The 18,728-nt window shown below is 54.6% G+C and overlaps 1 protein-coding gene across 7 annotated transcripts in view; it reads right to left on the bottom strand.

Moving 5' to 3' along the window:
* The window catches only part of ATP11A (ATPase phospholipid transporting 11A), a 52,901-nt gene extending 35,930 nt beyond the window's left edge, over positions 1-16,971 (bottom strand). For all 7 annotated transcript variants that reach the window (XR_003434624.1, XR_003434623.1, XM_027115802.1 and 4 more), the window contains exons 1-11: positions 16,870-16,971; positions 13,783-13,911; positions 11,314-11,417; positions 10,804-10,854; positions 7,969-8,033; positions 7,223-7,304; positions 5,855-6,005; positions 4,572-4,769; positions 3,184-3,357; positions 1,699-1,862; positions 885-956 (exon numbers count right to left, since the gene is read on the bottom strand). Coding sequence is in view for 5 of the 7 variants with exons in the window: in XM_027115802.1 (XP_026971603.1) it covers positions 885-956; positions 1,699-1,862; positions 3,184-3,357; positions 4,572-4,769; positions 5,855-6,005; positions 7,223-7,304; positions 7,969-8,033; positions 10,804-10,854; positions 11,314-11,417; positions 13,783-13,896 (1,175 nt within the window). In the remaining 2 variants the exon portion in view is untranslated. The remainder of the gene's footprint in view (positions 1-884; positions 957-1,698; positions 1,863-3,183; positions 3,358-4,571; positions 4,770-5,854; positions 6,006-7,222; positions 7,305-7,968; positions 8,034-10,803; positions 10,855-11,313; positions 11,418-13,782; positions 13,912-16,869) is intronic.
* Positions 16,972-18,728: the final 1,757 nt, after the last annotated feature.

Below are 18,728 nucleotides of genomic sequence, written 5' to 3' on the forward strand. Positions count from 1 at the left end.
AGCACCGAGCGGCGGTTACGGTCTCAGGGGCGCTCACTTGCCTTTCCAGCTGGAAACCAGAAGCCGGACAGCAATGTCACTGCCCTCCCAGGGGTGACCCCATGGCGCCCAGAGGCCCCGAGCGCTTGCGGGAGGAGCCCCAGCTGACCTGGCGGGCCTAGGGCCCGGCAGCCGTTCTGGAGTGGAGGGGCTCACCACCTCCGCAGCCTGGGAGTTTATTTTTCTTAAGAGCAAAAATGTAAAATCCAGCTCTTTTGAGACCATCACCACCAAATCTTACACTCTTTACCACGTGAGCCACGTGTAACCATAACTGCCCATTGATGTTTATTTAGCAAGGAGAGGTGGATGGCCCCATCCTCTGAATCAAAATCAAAACATGCCATTTGTCTCTGGGAGCAGCAGTTTTAGACTAGATGGTCCCTAAGAGTCGATATGGAAAGTGAAACATCCCCCGTCCATCTGGTCCCTCCAAGGCTACCGCTCAGTGTTTCTATAGGACCCCGAGCTCCACGGCCTGGGGACCTGCTCTGAGAACACAGGATTCCAGGGCCACTCCCGGGGGAAGGGCTTACGTTGGCCCTCTCGTGGGGAGTCAGAGCTCGGCCTTGGGGGTGTCAGAACGTACTAGAAGCTTTGTCAACTCCTGCAGTAAAACTGACAATGTGTGGCTTAACCCCAGCCTGTCTGAGGGCACACCACCACCCAACTTCTCCTCTAACCGTCCGACTCAACTTCTCCAGGCGTTTTGGTGACATTCTTGGTGTTACTGAGAAGAGGGAGAACGAGTTATGGAAGGAGTGCGGAGAACTTGGTATTTTCTCCAGTGAAGGAGCTCTGTAAAGACGACCCTGTACTGCCGTCCCAACCAGGCAGGTCCTCACCTCTCGATGTCATTGTCCCTGTTCCGGAGCTCCATGTAATTCTCCTTCAGCCTCAGGTACGTGAAGCCCAACCTGCAGAGGAGAAGACACACCTGGGAGTTAATGTGGACCCGGATGGCCCTCTTTCATAGCATGTTTCCATTTTACACTTTGGGAAAGCTCTCCTTTTGGAAAAGAAATGCTTCCAGAAAAAGAGGCTGTAAACTGCATTGTAAAGTCGGGAAATTATAGCACTGTCTCAGAACGTTCTCCAAGAGCCCAGGGAATGTCGACTTACCCGACCGTCTGGCGCACCACACGCAATTAGCTGCCTTCTTACTGGAGGGTATGGACGGCAGCAGGTCTGAGGATTGGTCCCTGTCTCTACTGATCAGTGGGGCTGCTTACAGGTTGGTTTCCATGTCAGAATTGGAAGGACTCTGGGAGCCCATCCATCTCCAGACAGACGCTCCACTTTACTGATGAGGAAACTAGAGCCCCGTTCAACCAACGGGCCACGGGCCACTTCGTCTGTAACGCCCCCTCCTGCACCAGCACGTGTGAGGGCTCTGCCCATGTGGGCCCAGGCTGGGTGGGAAAGAGCAAACGGGCCTGGCTTCTGGACTCGAGGAGCTTCCAGGACGTGGAGGTGGAGACATACACGAACACGGCAACAGCCCTAATCGTATTAGGAAGACACTATGGGGACAGGGTCCCGCTGACCCGGCAGGAGCTGGCAGGCTGAAGGAGAGGCTGCTTGGAGGGTGATCTCTATGACTGAATGTCAGGGAGGAGAGGTCCCGCACCCCCCTCGCATCAGGGACCAGAGACGCACCTCTGGATGCCTTCGACCAGAGCCACCTCGTCAGGCGAGGACGAGATGTACGCGCAGCGCTTCCCTGAATCCGGCGACTTCCTGGGCCCGTCCACCTCATCGTCGTCCTTCACCTGGATGGTGTGGCACAGACAGACGGCCCGGAAAAACAGCTCTTCCCTCTCCTACAAATGCAGCACAAACCCACAACTCTATGGCGCACCCACTCAAAACAAGGAGACCAAACAGAAGACGGTAAGCAACGACGCCGGGCCTGCAGCCCTGGGGGTCAGGGAGTCTTAGTGCCACCTCTGGCGGTGGCAGCGGAGTCCGGCTGCCTTTCCTCTGCTCTCGCGGTCCAGACGAAAACGGACACGGACCTCCGGGAGGCCGTGGGTTCAAGGCCACAAGAAGAGACGGGCCTGCGATCCCCGGGTTCCCAGAAGCCGTCCCGCGCCCTGGGGTGTGACCGAGACTGAGGGGGCCAAGAAGGGCTGGGCTGGCCTCGCGCAGGCCAGGTGGGCAGCTGAGGCAGGTGCGACGCCCCGCAAGGCCACAGACCACCGGGCCCTCCCCCGAGGCTCGGGGGTGAAGAGGCCGTTTCTGCACCACCAGAGGCACGCGCGCACCGGCTCCCAAGAGGCCGCTGAAGCAGGGCTGACTCAGGCCCCCTCAGTCCCCTGGGGCTCCACGCAGGCTCTGCAGCCACCAAAGCTTCCGGAACGGCCTCCTGGGCGACTGCCGCCGAGGGTCACGGCCCTCCTGGAGCCACAGAGCCAGTGTGTGTGTGTGTGTGTGTGTGTGTCCGTGTCCATGTGTGAGCGTGTATGTATGTGTGAGCACGTGTGTGCCTTGTGGCTGTGTGCAGGTGTGTGTCTGCGTCTGAGCACGTGTGTGCCTTGTGTGTGTGGTGTGTGTCCATGTCTGTGTGTGTGTGCCTTGTGTGTGTGCAGGTGTGTGTCCATGTGTCTGTGTGCAGATGTGTGTGTCTGTGAGCACGTGTGTGCCCGTGTCTGTGTGTCTGTGAGCACGTGTATGCCTGTGTCTGAGCACGCATGTGTGTGTGTCTGTGAGCACGTGTGTGCCCGTGTCTGTGTGTGTGTGTGCCCGTGCCTGTGAGCACGTGCCCGTGTCTGTGTGTGCGCCCGTGTCTGTGTGTGTGTGCCCATGTCTGTGAGCACGTGTGCCCGTGTCTGTGTGTGCGCCCGTGTCTGTGTGCGAGTGTGTGTCTGTGTGTCCGTGTGTGAGCACGCAGGGCCTGACTAGTCTCAGTCCACGGTTTCCCCACCTGGCCACGTGAAGATAGCTGCCCCAACCCTGATGTGACCGCCAGATGCACCTGGGGACGCCTGTGCAGATGGGGACACTCACAGCTCTTGCCCCCCCGAGTCGCCGGAGGGCAGCATCTGTCCTGGACCCCAGGACAAGAGGTGCCCCTGGTCCCTCACATGACCCGCCCGTGGCCAGGTGGCAGCAGGACGCACGGCCAGGAGCACGGCCACCTACCCGCCCGCTGGCGCCCGGGGAGGCGTCGATCATGTCGATGGCAGCGGCGGCGGGGAGCACCTGTCCGTTGCAGACGGCGTGCGGCACGTACACGTGGCCCTCCACACAGCACTCCTTGAACTCCATGTTGTTCTCGGTGAGGGTGCCCGTCTTGTCCGTGAACACGTACTCCACCTGCGGACATGACTCGGCTGGGAGCTGCTGCCCCTCGAGGGCCCTCGGACCCCCCAAGGCAGCCTCGTCCCAACGAAGCGATTTCCAAGGCTTTCATCCAACCGCGCGGCCTCCCTGGCCGGACGGCGAGCACACTGGCCGTCCCTGCCCGAAGCGCCGTGCGTGCGAGCGTCTGGACACAGCCTGGCTCCGGGGGCCGCGGGGGGACTTGCTACACTTTTCTCCTTCCATCTCATAGAAAGACAGAGACGCGGCAGGGGTTGGGGGCTTGGTCCTGGATCCGATCTGACCAAAAAATCAAGGGTATGGGTGGGATGAGCTTATCCCATAAGGCCTGGGAGGTCCAAGCCTGCAGCATCGCTTAAGGGTTGGAAGATGACAGAATTCAAACAAGTCAAGGGACAAAAATCTCTGATAGAAAACTGTGGCAAGTGTGAAAACTACACGGAGTTTTAAACCCTGGATCTCGATGAATTGAAAGAAGGTGGGGATCCCGGACCCTGTGGGCACCTTGTGAGCTGTGGGGAACACGGGTCCCCCCTGAGCCCCCGCCGCCGGCTATCAGAGACCCGCGGGCCCGGGAGGGGGTGGAGGGTCCCGGCGAGTCCCCGCTCCACCCATCCCGCTGGGCTCCCGCTCGCGGGCTCCCACCCGCACGTCCTGTCCGCGGGACACGCTGCAGGGCGGGTACCTGTTACTACGCCCACTTTACAGGTCAAGAGCTGCCAGTGCAGAGCCCAGGCCGCGAGCCGTCAGCCTGGAGCAGAGGTGCAGTGGAGGGGTTCTGAACTCTACACCGTGAGACTGAAACTCAGGTCTCACTCTGCCCACCCTGACGATGATGACCGGGGCCGTGAGGACCGAGAAGATGGGACGGGACAGCCAAGGGCAGCCCCTGTGAGCAGGCTCGCTGCTAACTCTCCCTTGAAACCCAGAATCAGCACCACTTAGAAAGGCCACGATGAGCTTATGGCAGTGAGTTAATGTGATGAGTCTGCACAACTCGTAAACCCAGAGCACCCTGCACTGTCACACAAAGTTAAAAAGCCACTTTGCCGCCCTCTGTGCACGAGCTGAAATGGAAACGTTCCCATCTGACCATCCTGATGACCTGCCTGCGTGATAAGAATCACGTAGCTTCTAGAAACCTGGGGACATAAAAGAGAGGGGCTCAACGGCCAGCCAGTGAGAGAAGACAACTCAGGAGACCTGACCTGTCCTAGCTCTTCGTTTAAATCCGAGGTGTTAACCAGAGGCCCTTCACCCGTTTCCTCGTCAAACATTTCTTCGTCCCAGGTGATGAAGTAGGAGCCGAGGAACTTCTGCATCTCCACGGTGACGTACATGGACACGGGGATGATGTAGTTGAAGAGGACCATGAAGGCGAGGAAGTCCGTGAAGGCTCTGAGGAGCTAAGAGAAGGCGTGTGACCCCCGCCGCCCGCCAGCATCACGACGGCTCCAAGGGTGATCCCCCCTGCCGCCCGCCAGCATCACGACGGCTCAAACCTCAGTCAGTCAGGCACAGCTTAACAAGTGCTGTTTCTAAACTAAGTGCTTCAAACCCAAAGGTAAAGGCCACTGGGGCAGCGGGGGGCAGCGGGGGGGCCGTCAGCTCTGTCCCCCGCACCCGACTCGAGCACCGTGGCAGGCCTGGGACAGGAGCTGCCTGACATCTGCGCTGCTGGGGGCGGGGGGCGTGGCGGGGGGTGTGAGCCACACTCAGAGGCGGCGGGGAGCGGGGGTGGGTCTCCAGCTGAGAGCCCGCAGGACGCTGTATGCTGTGATTACTGCGAGTTTCCCTCGAGAGTCTGATAAACGACCGCATTTAGGGGTCTGTACAAAGGGTGCTTCTGTATAGTTTTATCCTTATTCTGAGCCATTTGTCTCATGGGAGGCCGGACTGAACACAGGAAGGAAGTGGGGGCCAGGCTGGGACCTGCACACGGCCCTGCTCTGAGCTGAGCGGGTCCAGGTCTGGACTTGCACACCGCTCAGGTGGACGCAGTAGGCCCAGCAGGAGACTGTACTGCTTTAAGCAGAGGACATGTCATCAAATTAACTCACTGGTTTGGGGGAAAACATTTTTGATAAATAGGAGTATGTAAAAATGAAGCCAATTCTTATTGTAATTTCCCATCGTCATCGAGACGCTCCTTTCATCCATCTATTACCTAATTAGGGGCCGTGTATCTCACCAATAAGCAGTTACTCAGCCCCCCTTATAATACAGGTCACCCACGCTGAGCGTTAGGTGTTTAAGGTGTGTCCTTATGAATCTGGGATGGAAGCCGATACCTTTTCAGACTCGACTATTCAAATACCCAAAGAAGGAGGCTCAACCAGGGTCTACAGCCGCAGGGCCGGGGCGGGGGCAGGCAGCTGACAACCTTCACTATCGATGAGCGCGGCGTCTGCTACAAAGACTTCATCAACCTAGACCTCATCCGGTCTGCCCACGTTTCCATAGCGACAGCCTGCGGAGTCCCTTTCCATACCAGGTTCCTCTGTCGTTCTGCCTCTGTCTTCTGGTTGTACCATGGCTCATCTCGGAACGGCTCGCTCTGCCACACGTACTTCATGACGGTATTAATCAGCGCTTTGCTGATGAGGATGCAGAGGTACACGATGAGGAATACATTCATTGATCTGAAACACAAGACAGCGGGGGTGACTGAGCTCCCGCTCCCCGAGGAAACCTGAGCTGGGCGTCGCCTTTCTCACAAACGTCAGCATGAACATGTTGTGAACAGACAGGAACAGCACAACAGGACTCCCCCGCCCCGACGAACTGTCAGGGTAAAAGTGAAAATGCGAACTCGTCTACATCTGAGTACACGCCGTGGGCACTGGCGTGTGTCCTGCGGCCACCTGGGAAAGTGCTGAGGGCAGGGAACTTCTATAGACAGGAGGGCACAGCCTGGCTCACAGGGCTTCTGCATGGTCTAGGACTCTTAATTCAAAGAACACCCAGAAATCAATTTCTTCTACCATGGAGCACCAGCCAGTGAGTTCCAAACTTGGAGATTATCACCACGAAGGAAGGGGGGAGGGAGGGAGCGAGTGAATGCCCTCCGCATAGGAAAAGTGCTGAATCCTTAGCCGGTATCTTAGGAGCTTATGAAGAAGGTTTGGTTTTCCAATATCTATTTCTGAAACCAATTTGTCAGTGCAGACATCTGGAAACTAAGCATTCTTCTTTAGTAAGAACCAACTGTCCAAGTTCATATCTGATGCAGCCACGGATGGACAGAGACCCAGGATCACATTTCAAGGTCGACTTGCCAGGAGCAGACAGACGATGCCTCAACAGTCTCCCCACAGATCACCCAGGAGCCCGGAGCGCTTCATTACGCTACACGAGGACACTCAGTTGTACACTTCAAGTTAAGGACACACTTTTGCGAGAGGCAAAGAAGACATCATTCTGGGCCATGTTTTCTTACAAATTCAACTGTGTCCTTGACATTAACAGGATTTTACCATTTAATGAAAAGAAGACTGTTCCCTCTGCTAATGCTTTCCTCACTGAACCCGTATCAGAAAAGTGACTGAACTTTCACTTTTTCATGAAATGGTGGGAGGAGATGCTGGGCACCCGCAATGGACCTTGACCCAGAACTCCAGGTGTCCATGCGCGGGCGGGAGCCTGCAGACGTGGCTGAGGGTGCGTGGCCATTTACGTCCCCACAAAGTAACGCTGTCAATCTAAGGTCTAAATAACCCGCTTGACTGTCCATCAGATCCCATGAAGGAGTTGCTAGTAAGACTAAGAGGAAAATGGTTCCCCATCTGCGGGGGTTTGCCACAGTGGGAAGCCACGGATGAGTTTTTACACATTTCGAACCACGGGGCAATCAGCTTACTTTTCGACAGCAGATCGCTTCTGGGATTTTGACTGATAATTCAGCGCCATCTTGGTTTCCATGCCCGTGTAAACAGCAACACCTATAAAGTACAGAGCGGATGTTAGAACACCACCACAACGGTGTCTTGCTCTACATCGTGAAGTATGCACAGCTACGATAAAAATGAAATTCTGGACAAAACGGGTCATATTTTAAATTCTTCTAGGCAAGCTAGCTGTTCATAAAAAGTCACACAGGATTCTTCAGACCAAAGGAATGCTTTTCTTTTCCTGCATAAAGAGCAATCCGCCCTTTGTTTTTAGGTTCAGATTTTAATGTATTGAGTTTTCCAACAACGGGACACATTTGTATATTTATAAGTTGTTTCAGTTAAAACATAAAAAGTAACCCACCAGAAGTGGGAAATACTAGCAAATGAATACAGCCATTAGAGGAAATTTCTTGCAGAACTACACTGCGTGAATCCTTTCATAGATGTAAGTTCACGTCTGAGTCAAAAACTACAGGCACTTAATTTGCAAGCTACACTCTCAGGTGTCACGGCTCTGTGGACTGCGGTTATACGCGGCGGCTGGTTTTCTTAGTGAGGAAAATTGCCGCGGCCATAAATCCACAGCCCCTCAAAGCTCACAGAGACGCTTTTATGGTCCGCTTTCATCCATGGTTAAATCTACGGATTCCAACTGCTTAACGGCCTTGGTTTTAGAAGCTATTATTAATAATTCACTAATTAAAACATTTACCGAAGATTTTCTCGGTGTTCTTTAGCGTGGCTCCTCTAAGAAGCAAGTTTTCCGATCCCAACGGCCTGCAAAGATAAGGACGACCAGAAACAGGGCAATGGAGAAAGCAGGTCGGCACGAGAGGACGCAGGAGCCGCTCACGGCTCCACACGCTTCGCTCTGAGAGGAGACCGTCTCAGTGAAGATCTGCTTGCGCTCGGACTAGGAAAGCTAGCCGGGCCCATGTAAAAGCTTGTGCTCTTTCCCTGGGGGGCGGGAAGAACCTGTCTGCTGGGAGATCCCGGAAGAGTCAGCCCCTCCAGGGCCCCGGCCCTGCCCCAGCCCCGCGGGGCCGCACCCCAAGGCTTTAAACGTGCTCCACTGGTGACAGCGAGGGTGCTGGGGCAGCCCCTGGGCACTCGTCAGAAGCGCCGCTCGAGGGACCAACCCGGAAACCCGCTCCTAACAGGCTTCAGGTCTGAGGCCTGAGGCACCGGGGACCCCACGCGGTGCCTGCGCCTCACTCAGCTGTTTCTACCGCACCCTCGGGGGTTTCACGCACACAACACAGTCGCGCCCTCAGGGAAGAAGGCTGTGAGGCCCTGCGTGGCATTACGAGCACTGCAGCTGAGCCCCGAGGGCCCCTGAACGCGGGTGGCCTGGGAGTCTGGGGCGATCCCGGGGCCCACGCAGCGACCGAGGCATTGAGAACCATTCGCGCAAAAACAAGCCCTCTGGACGCGACAGTGAGCCGCAGACAGACGCTCTGCCTGCAGGGGCTCGTGGACACGCGGTCCCCTTTGTTGACCGAGTGATAATTTCTTCCCGTTTCCCAAGAGTAGAAGGGAAATAGGCAGAATCCAGATGCACTAATTTTGCCATTCACAATATTCTCCCAATTTTCTCCGGAGGGTAAAGGGAAAGCGTTGATCTGGGGTAAAGGGAACAGTTTGCTAAAGCCTGCTTTTCACTTTGTCGGCATTTAATTTCCCTTTACCGCGGAAGGCTGAGAGTCCACTGAACGTGGTAAGCTTAAATGTGTTCGGTATACTTAGCTGACCCAGCTCAGGACCACATCAGGCTGGAGATGAGAAAGGAGGGCTGCCCAGCAGGGTGCGTGGGCAGGGCCCCCCCCCGCCCCGACCGACGGGCCTACCCAGGGCTGTCCCATGGCCTCAGGGTGCGTCCCCCAGCCTCACAGCCACGCGGGACAGGCGTCCGGCTGCACACGTGCTGTCTGCTTGTGTTACAAGTACTGTCAGCCTCTGTTAGCTGACACTTAGGACAGCTCCTGTCCAAGGTGTTTATGGAAATAAACGGCCCTTTTATGAAGTGTCTCTGGGGAGTCTAAAAATAATTTACTTCAAAAAGTACTTCACTTCTAGTTTGGACAGGAGGATGAAGAAACATCACTACAAAAAGACTGAGAGCTTAGATATATAACTCACAGCTGTCCACACCACGAGTTTATAAACGTCTCTAAATACCCAAATATTAAAAGTCTGCTGAATCACATGGATCCTTAAAAAGCTAAAGTAAAACTCGTATCAAAACACAAAATACAGAATATATGGGTAATTATCTTCCCAAAGGGCTCAGCCTTCAGCTCCGTCCAAATACCAAACGAGGAAAGCCTGCGGCGCTCACTTTTCCAGCCTCACCCGCTGGCAATACGGATCCGCCTAAATATATTCACTCTTGTTCAGACTCAAACTAACCCTCGCAAGACACAGAAATCCACATTATTTCTCCAAGGTAACCAGGCATTTACCTTTAGAACAACAGGTATTTAAGAACGAGCAGGCAATGCCTCCACAGATTCTGGAAAGCAACTGCTAACCTGCTGATGAAGAATGGTGATAAAAATGTGCTAAGAGGGGTGCCAACTGTCTCCTTAAAGCGAGTAATTTCTGGAGCCTTTCAAGGACATAAACCCCATGACGATTTACTTTGCAGTAATTTCCCACTGAGTGTTTTTTCCTACTTCTGGCCCAGTATCTTCCTTAATACACGAGGCAATGCCAGGACACAGAGAATCTAGTGACTGCTGAACTTGGAAGAAAAATAATTACTCTAACCAGCGGGATTTGTGAAGAAGGAGAGCGCTGTCAAAACCTACTGAAAGCCAAGTTCCCTCAGCGTAGACCTGAGGCCACGTGCAGGTCAAAGCCCAAGGCCCAGGAAGTGAGGCAGCACAGGCCACAGCTGCAGTGAGCAGGGCCGGCTCGTCTGGGCGCCACGACCTCAGGGCTGAGTCGGCTCCCGCCGCCAGCGGCCCGGGGTGAGGCCACTGATGAAGCAGGTGTGGACACCCACCTGTGGCCGCGCTGGCCACCGCCCATCCCTGAAGCAGACTCCCCCGTCCCCGGGGGACGTGAGCCCACACAAGCCCTTGGGAGACACATCCCCCAACGTCTAAGACTGAGGCTGTGTCCCAGGGGTGAGTCTGGGCAGATTCACGCAGCCCAGTGAAGCGGCCCCCAAGTCAGAAACCTTTCAACGTCCTGGCCGAAGACGCACGGTCTGCTCAGCTATGAAAGCGTCTCTATTGGGGAAACGCGCCTTCGCCTTCGCCTGCTGGACCAGCTCCCACCCTTCCCGGCTGTGAGAAGACCCTCGACAGAGTCATGGGAGAACATGCTCCACGGGGGCGTTCGTCTGTTAACGCGTCCAGACACGTGTACACAAGAGAAACCAGCAAGTGGAGTGGAACCCGGACCTCTGGTCACGCAGAATTCCCCCCTCAAACCCAGCAGGACAGCAACGATGAAAAACTCTCATCAGGAAAAGAATCCACGTTTAATTGAACGATAGAGAGGAAATCGCCAAGTGTTTAGAAGAAGCAGGAATCCTCACCTCACCACGGGGTCATTCAGATCGCTGTAAACATTTATGCGGCCGACGAACCTGGGGACAGGAGAGTCAGGTCACTGCCAGGGCAACAGGGAACCGGGGAGGGGGCAGGACCCGAGACCCCGGCTCTGGGGAACCCCCCTCCTCACCCCTGACCCGTTTCTAAGAAGGACTGGGATTCTGTAATGGAAACACAGGGGTGTGAGGCTAAACCACTCCTCCCCCCTCCTCCCACTTTTAGCTCACGACCTAAATGATTTCCCTTAGAGTCACTTCCTCAAAATACAGAAAATTCATTTTTCTTCGACAAAGGTAGTCCCATTAAGCCTTTTCAAATATTTGTATTAAGATTTATGGATTGGAATGTTGCTGGACTATGAAAATACAGAAGTAATGTATGTTTGACCAGGTCCTAATTTTTCAGCAGTGATTTGCAATCTCATTCCAAACCCCCGCGCGACTGGGCCATGGGCACGGACAGCAGCGAGGACCCCGGGGAGGAAGCCGGCTCACTTGTAGAGGTCGGGCTGCGGTCGCTCACACTCGATGGTGGCGTGGAGAGAATCTATATCTTCCTCCGTATGAAACCCCTTTGTGTCTTGAACTGCGTAATGGGTCTGCAGATTGACAAGAAATGGGAATTCACAGCCAAAATGATCAAGACAAACCCAGCGTCAGGGGCCTCCCATCCTAGGGCAGCACCAATGTTTAATTTTTTAGGCATATAAATAAGTCTGGTTACAAAGCCTGGTTACCATACGAGACAGGGTGTATAATAAAGAGTTTGCAAATGTAACAAGGTTACAGAACTGTAGGTACCACCGGGATTCCTGTACCTATTAGGTGCCAGAAAATTCTTCCATTCTTACCCAGTGTCCTCAACTAACAGAATTCTTCTTCAAAACTGGACACTTGGATTCATCTGTCAGAGTGGTGGCTCTGAATGAGGAAACAAATTTGGGACCTAAAATATTCTTTTTTGTTTATGTGGTTCACAGACAGCTGTCGCAGGCATGGCAAGTGGCCCTCACCTGTCACTGTCCGGGGAGCACAGCTTTCTGCACGGATCCTCACCTGGCCTTGACCCCAGGGCTCCTCAAACTAAGGGGGCCACGGACCCCAGGCCCCGCCCCCAGAGTTTCTGAGGCCGTGAGTCTGGGGTGGCGCCCGAGAACCGCATTTCTAACCTGATCCCAGGTGATGCTGGTGCTGGGGTCTGGGACCCCATTTTGAGAAGATGGGCCCAGACAGCACCAGGGAACGTGGATGCGTGGACCAGCCTTGGGAAGAGACAGGAAGGAGGGGCAGGGGGAGGGGATGCAGTCTCCTCCGTGTCTCCCATGAGTGTCGGGCAAAGTGTGAAAGGATTCAGAGCAATAGGGGGTGTGACCACAGCATTCCTGCAACGTTGTGGAGGCACTTGTGTATCCGGCACTTTGGGACATTTCCTAGTTATAGCCTCACAAGAGCCCCTGGAACACAGGTTTGCCCCCATCTTACAGATGTGAAGACTGTAGGCGTGACCTCTGCTTTTAAGGAAAGGGCTCAGGTGACTCCGGCCCCCCCAAGCACAAACACAGAGAGGTCCAAGCGCAGCCCCGGTGCAGACATGGGCCACGTCTGGACCAGGGTGACTGCTGTTGAACTTCACCCTGACAGCAGTGAGGCACCCGGAGGCTCGTGGCGTCTGCTCCAGGGATGCGTCTAGGCAGTGATGTCCCTTTGTGGGTCGGGGTGCAGAGGGCAGCCCACTGCCCGCAGCCGGGTGTGCACGGCTCGCCGGGGCTGGGGAGGACGGGACACGATACCCCAAGCTCCAACGGCCATTGGACACCCAGCGCTTTCCAGCCCAGAACTGCTTTCCCTGACAGTTGACTGTGCCAGAAGGGTCCCCCCTCCTGGGATTCGTTACATAGAAAATGTGAGAGTAAACGTGGGAAACCCCATGGGGCTTCATATGGTGACACCCCAAGTCACCCACAAAGGATTAGGGCATCCTTTGGTGCTTTCCCGCATAGAATCGCCTGTGTCCACGGGCGGCATTCAGGCACTGTTAGAGCTGCACTTCTGGAGCCAGAGCCTCAGAGCAAGGCTCACTTTCATAAACTCCTTGGAAGCTTCCAGGCTTTTAAAACAATGAAATCCTTAAAATTACTAGCGATGTGTTTCTTCTTTTGTGATTGTTAATTAAAATTTTGTAGCTGCTGGTACAGAATTCCATATTGAGCGTAAGAAATGAATCATAATTTCAGAAAATCCTTACTAAGATATTTTAACAAAAAGACACTCACAGGGCTTCCCTAGTGGCACAGTGGTTAAGAATCCACCTGCCAATGCAGGAGACACGGGTTAGAGCCGTGGTCCGGCAAGATCCCACATGCTGCAGAGCAACTAAGCCCGTGCACCACAACTACTGAAGCCTGCGCGCCTAGAGCCCGTGCTCTGCAACAAGAGAAGCCACCACAGTGAGAAGCCCGCGCACCGCAACGAAGAGTAGCCCCCGCTCGCCACAACTAGAGAAAGCCCGCGCGCAGCAACGAAGACCCAACGCAACCAAAAATTAAAAAAAAAAAAAAAAAAAAGACACTCATTGATGTAAGTCGGGCAAAATCTAGACTCACGACTTACTTTTCACACAATTCCAGTCCAGTCAAGTCACTAACTTGGACCAGTAGAATGGAAACTTCAAAATTCCAACAATCTCTTCCTTCCATCCTTAACTAGGTACCGACGCTAAACGACGCAGCTAAATAAGGAACGTGGAGCTGCTTCTGTTAACCTGAGAGGCTGGTCGTTAGGGGGGCTGAGGGTGGAAGGAAGAAAGTGGGAAACAGGGAGAAGCAAACGAGAGGAAAACAGTCCCTGGCTTTCCCCTGAACACAGAGCCTCATGCCCGGTGCAGCTTCTGCCCACAGGAGCACAGCTGGGAGGATGCGGAGGTCCCGACGGGTCCCGACGGGGCACAAACGACAGGCACGTTACCTTGTGGCTGGACTCTCCGTCCAGGCTGGCGGTGGTCACGTGGCAGGTCCCATCCGCGCGGCTGCTGGACAGGAAGATCAGGTCACAGGGGAAGGTCTCGTCCTCCTTGACCATGACGATGTCCCCGACCTGCGGGACAGACAGACAGCAGCACCGTGAACCGAAAGCCGGGCTCCAGGCAGCGGCTCCCACAGACACCATCACGGTGTTACCTGCAGGAAGGCGTGTGGATGCTAATATGACTGAGAAACATCGCTGCCCGGACATCTGGCCCAAACCCAGGAAAGACCTGTGAGGTCAATGCCCCAGCCTTAGACCTGGGATCTTCACAGTGCATTATGACAGAATAGTTTGCGATATTCTATTTTGCAATGATAGAAATATTTGCACCATTTGTATTCCAGCAGGCAGATGAGGTGGGCGGTCACCCTGCGGGCATGAAGCCTGTGACGTGGCCGCAGTGATCAGCACTGAATGGTCCCCGGTGGTCCCCACAGAAGACGGGCACAGGCCATCGCGACGCAGCCCAGAGCCCAGAAACAGACCCACGAAAATACGCTTAACTGACTTTGGACAAAGGTACGAAAGCCACTCGATGGAGGGGGGACAGCCCTTCCAACAGACGAGCACCTGGTCAGTCCTGGGCCAAAAAAGGGACTTTCACCTAAACCTCACACCTGACGTAAAAAGTAACACAAAATGGATCAGGAAGTTAAATCTGAAACATAAAACTATAAAACTTGCAGGGAAAAAAAAACAGGAGACAACCTTTGGGCTCCAGGGCTTGGCAAAGAGTTCTTGACCTTGACACGAAAGGCAGCAGCCATAAAAGGAAAGATCAGTAAATGGGACTCCATCAAAATGAACAACTTCTGCTTTGCGGAATACCCCATGAAGGCACTTCTGACAGAGGACCAGGTTCGAGAATAGAGGAACTCCCAACGCTCAACAGTAAAAGCCCTCAATAATCCAAGTAGGAAATGGGTAAGGGCCATGAACACATGTTTCATGAAGAGGATGCCCTGATGGCAAATAAGCACACGGTAAGATGCTCACCAGCCTCTAGGGAAGCACACACTTAAACCGCACCGACAATCAGAACGACCGAGAGAAGAAACGGCGAGACACCCAACGCCACCGGGGAGGCCGAGAAACGGGCCCCTCACACGTTGCTGGTACAACAGTGCAGACGCTCTGGAAATGGTTTGGCCGTTCCTTCTACCGTAATTTCATGACAACCCAGCAACTGAACTCTTTGAGTTTTTATGCCAGAGAAACGGAAACTATACTCATACAAAAACCTGTACACAAAAGTTCACAAGAGCTTTATTTGAACGGCCCCAAACTGGAGAAACATCAACATCCTTCACCTGGGCCACAACCGCCCCCCAGACTCTGCAACGAAAGGAAGGCGTCCAGATGCCCAACCTGGGTGAGTCCCAAGGGAATTCAGCTGCATGAAAGTTACAGACTGTGTGACACCATCCACGCGAGGACAAATCCTGGAGGTGGACAAGTTGAAGGTTCCTTTTCTCGCCACAAGCAGCCTTTGCTTCCCTCCTTGTCTCACAGACTCCATTAAAATCCTCTCGGGTAAAACAGGCTGGATACAGGGCAGACACTCCCCATAGGAGATCGATACATTAAAAATTCAATTTTCTGCTGACAGGTACTGTTTCGGTCTGTTTTTGAAGAGATGTTTATTAAAAGTATAGAAGACTTTGCAAAGGAAATGTAGTTGTTAAAGGAAACGGTATTTGGAGCCTAGGGTCCGAAAGAGCCTGTTAATATATACATGGGGGTCCCCACTGCTGTTCCCATACTGAGAGGCTGTCCTCCCAGCTCCCCACCTCCTGACTCCTTGACCACTAGGAAAATGTCGCCAACCTAGGCTAATGGAGGGGAATTACTGAAACACCTGGATGGTGAAATTTATAAAACAAAGAAAATGTGGTTTAGAAACTTAAAAATACCCCCAATATAGAACACATATAATAACTATTATGAGGTTAACGAAGATGGACCACGTGCTGATGACACCTGAAACAGGAGTGTCCCGGCATCCCGAACCCTGTCCTCCACCAGAGATACCCACTGACCCCCAGGCTGACCGGCTGCCCCTCCCAGGGCTTGGGGATGTGCCCGGAAGCAGAGGCTCAGGTTCAAAGACGCGGAGGCCCACCTTTCTGTCCCTGTGCACGAGCGCTGGCGACTCTCTCCCACAGCAGCTTCCCGATGGCCCTGCCAGGACTTCTGGCCAGGAAAGCAGCCCCGGGGCGGACAGAGGGATGGTGGGGCTGCAGGGGAGGGCGAGGGAGGCGGCGACTAGGGGGAGGACTAGCCCAAGGAGGATCCGGGGGAGGGTGGCCAGGCTCCACCCCCAGGCTCACAGCGAGACATGACTCGGGGACAAACCGTAAAAATCATACTTATCACCTGCACACGTGTAAGCGCTTCTAAACGGCTAGCACAGGCCTGAAAATAATCCACTTAAATAATTTAAACTTGAATTTAAACATAATGATGCATTATTACACCAATAATATATTGAAAAAGAAGAAATTAACATGCAGCTTTCAGGGAGCTTTCTGTCCCCATTTTCATAAATTTCCAGCTAGTAGAGCTGATCACACTAATATGATTCTGCCTTACTGTAAAATAACTTCTCTACAGGTGTTTAGAGCTCTCCCTGTCTGGACTGGTTACTATCACGTCATACGCTTCAGACAACAGGCCTGGGGGGAGCCTGACGGCCGAGAGGCTGTGCATGGGGGACCGGGCGCGGGGGAGACACGGGGAGGCTTTGGACCTTCCACTCAATTTGCTGTGACCCTAAACCTGCTCTAAAAATAAAGTCGATTAAAGCTTTAAAAATAAATACATAGAAGTAAGAAGTTAAAGAAAGATAGTGGTAGGAGCTTGCCTGAAGTGAGCAGTACTTGGGGAAGAGGGTGGGCCTGCATCCAATAAATGAAACCATTTCAGACGGAGGTTTGGCCAAAGAAAACAGCCCCGTGGCGCTGTTTCCTCATCGTAACAGGTCTGCGGCCGTCTGGGGGCCTCTGGGGTCGGCGGGCGGGGACTCACCCTGAGCTTCCGGCTCTGCTTCCGCACCAGCCGGCCGTGCTGGACGAAGTGCACGGGGCACTGGTTCACGGCGCTGTCGGCTTTGTGGCGCAGCCAGTCCTCGTAGCCCTGCGGTGGGGGAGAAACGCCGTGAGCCCCTCCTGGACTTGGCGGGGGCGGCCGTGGCCACGGTCAAGTGCGTGTGGACACGAGCGGGGGGAGCCGCGTCCCTGGGCTCCCGCCACCGCCGTGCACGAAGCCACGTCACGTTTTGTGCTCCCTTCCCTCGCACCCAGCCCCCACCCGGGCAACTCCTGGCACGTCCTGCACAGGGACACACGTCCTGAACCGACCCCTTCCTGCTCGCGTCCCGGCTGCCCCGTGCCGCGGCCTCCGGCCCGCAAGGACAGGACCAACCCGACTCCGCCCCACCCGACACAGCTCCAAAGGCTCCCCGCCGGGACCCGCGCAGGCGCATGGCCGCCCTCGGGTCAGTGGGGCTGTGCCTGGGGTCCCTGGGGGGCCGAGGGCCGCTCGAGCCCCCTGGGTCTCAGGAGCGCTGAGGAAGGGGTGAGGGCCGCGGGCAGGTGGGCAGGGGAGCGGGCGGCACCCAGGGGCTGTGCCCACCCAGGTGAGCGCTGCAAGGGTCACGCAGAGGCGCCCGATGTCGGCTGTTCAGCACCCAGAGGAGGACGGGAGCTCGGGGGCTGGCCGGGCGGTGGGCTCCGTGGGAGGGGCTTTGCGTGCAGAGGGGGGAGGGGGCTGAGGAGGAAGTGGGGGGCTGGCAGAGCTGGAGGTTAGCTTGGGGACGGGTGGCCCTGGAAGGTCACAGCTCTGACAAGGGACCTCCTTCGTCCTCTCCTCAGGCCCTTTGGGTCTGCTGGCCTATGTCTGAGGGTCGAGCCAGGATGGACCCGGGCTGCGCAGGGCACCGTGTCCCGGCCAAGGTGGCAGCTTTCTGTGCCCATGGGCGGGTCTCACCCACCAACAGCTGCTACCACCGCCGTCACTCCGTAGCCACAGGGCGGGGAGTTCGAGGGCACACACTTAGGGACAGGGACACTTGCTGTATCCAGAGGCCCCTGGCTGTGGTCAGGATGCTCTTGGGGCTGGCTCGGGGCTCTTTCGGCTCTGCCTACATCTCTGTCTCAGGGCAGAACCCTCTAAGATCGGGCCTGGGGTCGCCAGCCCAGGTGACTGGTCTGTTCTAAGAGGCTCACACAGTATGTGCTAAGTACATAGACCAGGGTCCACCTGTGGGTCCCTGTATCACATCCTCAGCTTTGCCAGATATTCCAAACTGTTCCCCAAGACGGTCCTGACATGCTCCCATCAGTGTGTGTGGATGCCTGTTCGACCACGTCTTAATCCCATCTGCTCTTCAGACTTTTACATTTAAAAGCCAATTTAATGGGTATAAAGTAAAATCATATCGTTGTTCAAATCTGTATTTCCAGATGACTGGAAAATAAAACCCAAGTTATCACAAAGGAATCCTTAAATGTTTCTCATGGTTCTGTATTAAATACAGACCAGTCCAGACGTTCACACTGAAGACTGGCTGGGAGAGATACAGGCACCGCCCTTACACTCACAAAGGTCACCTTGAGACTCCGTTCTTCATGTTTTCTCGGTCTGGAGTCAATCACTCCGCCATGCGTCACCTCATTCCCACTGCCACCCACTGTCACTTGAACCATGTCTCATGTGACATGTGTGTTCAGTTTCTTAATTTTTTATTTAGAAACTAACACAGAAAGCATGGCTTTGTCAGCAACAATGTGACCATCAAGAATTTAACTAGATGCTACCTTTCTGTAAATTATTTCAAATGCAAATGTCATCCTGTTCAAAAGTTTGCAGCAGGGACTTACTTCCCT

The sequence above is a fragment of the Aethalodelphis obliquidens genome, unplaced genomic scaffold, assembly GCF_003676395.1.
Source record: "Aethalodelphis obliquidens isolate GAN/ISIS:26980383/991018 unplaced genomic scaffold, ASM367639v1 scaffold15, whole genome shotgun sequence".
Classification (NCBI taxonomy): Eukaryota; Metazoa; Chordata; class Mammalia; order Artiodactyla; family Delphinidae; genus Aethalodelphis; species Aethalodelphis obliquidens.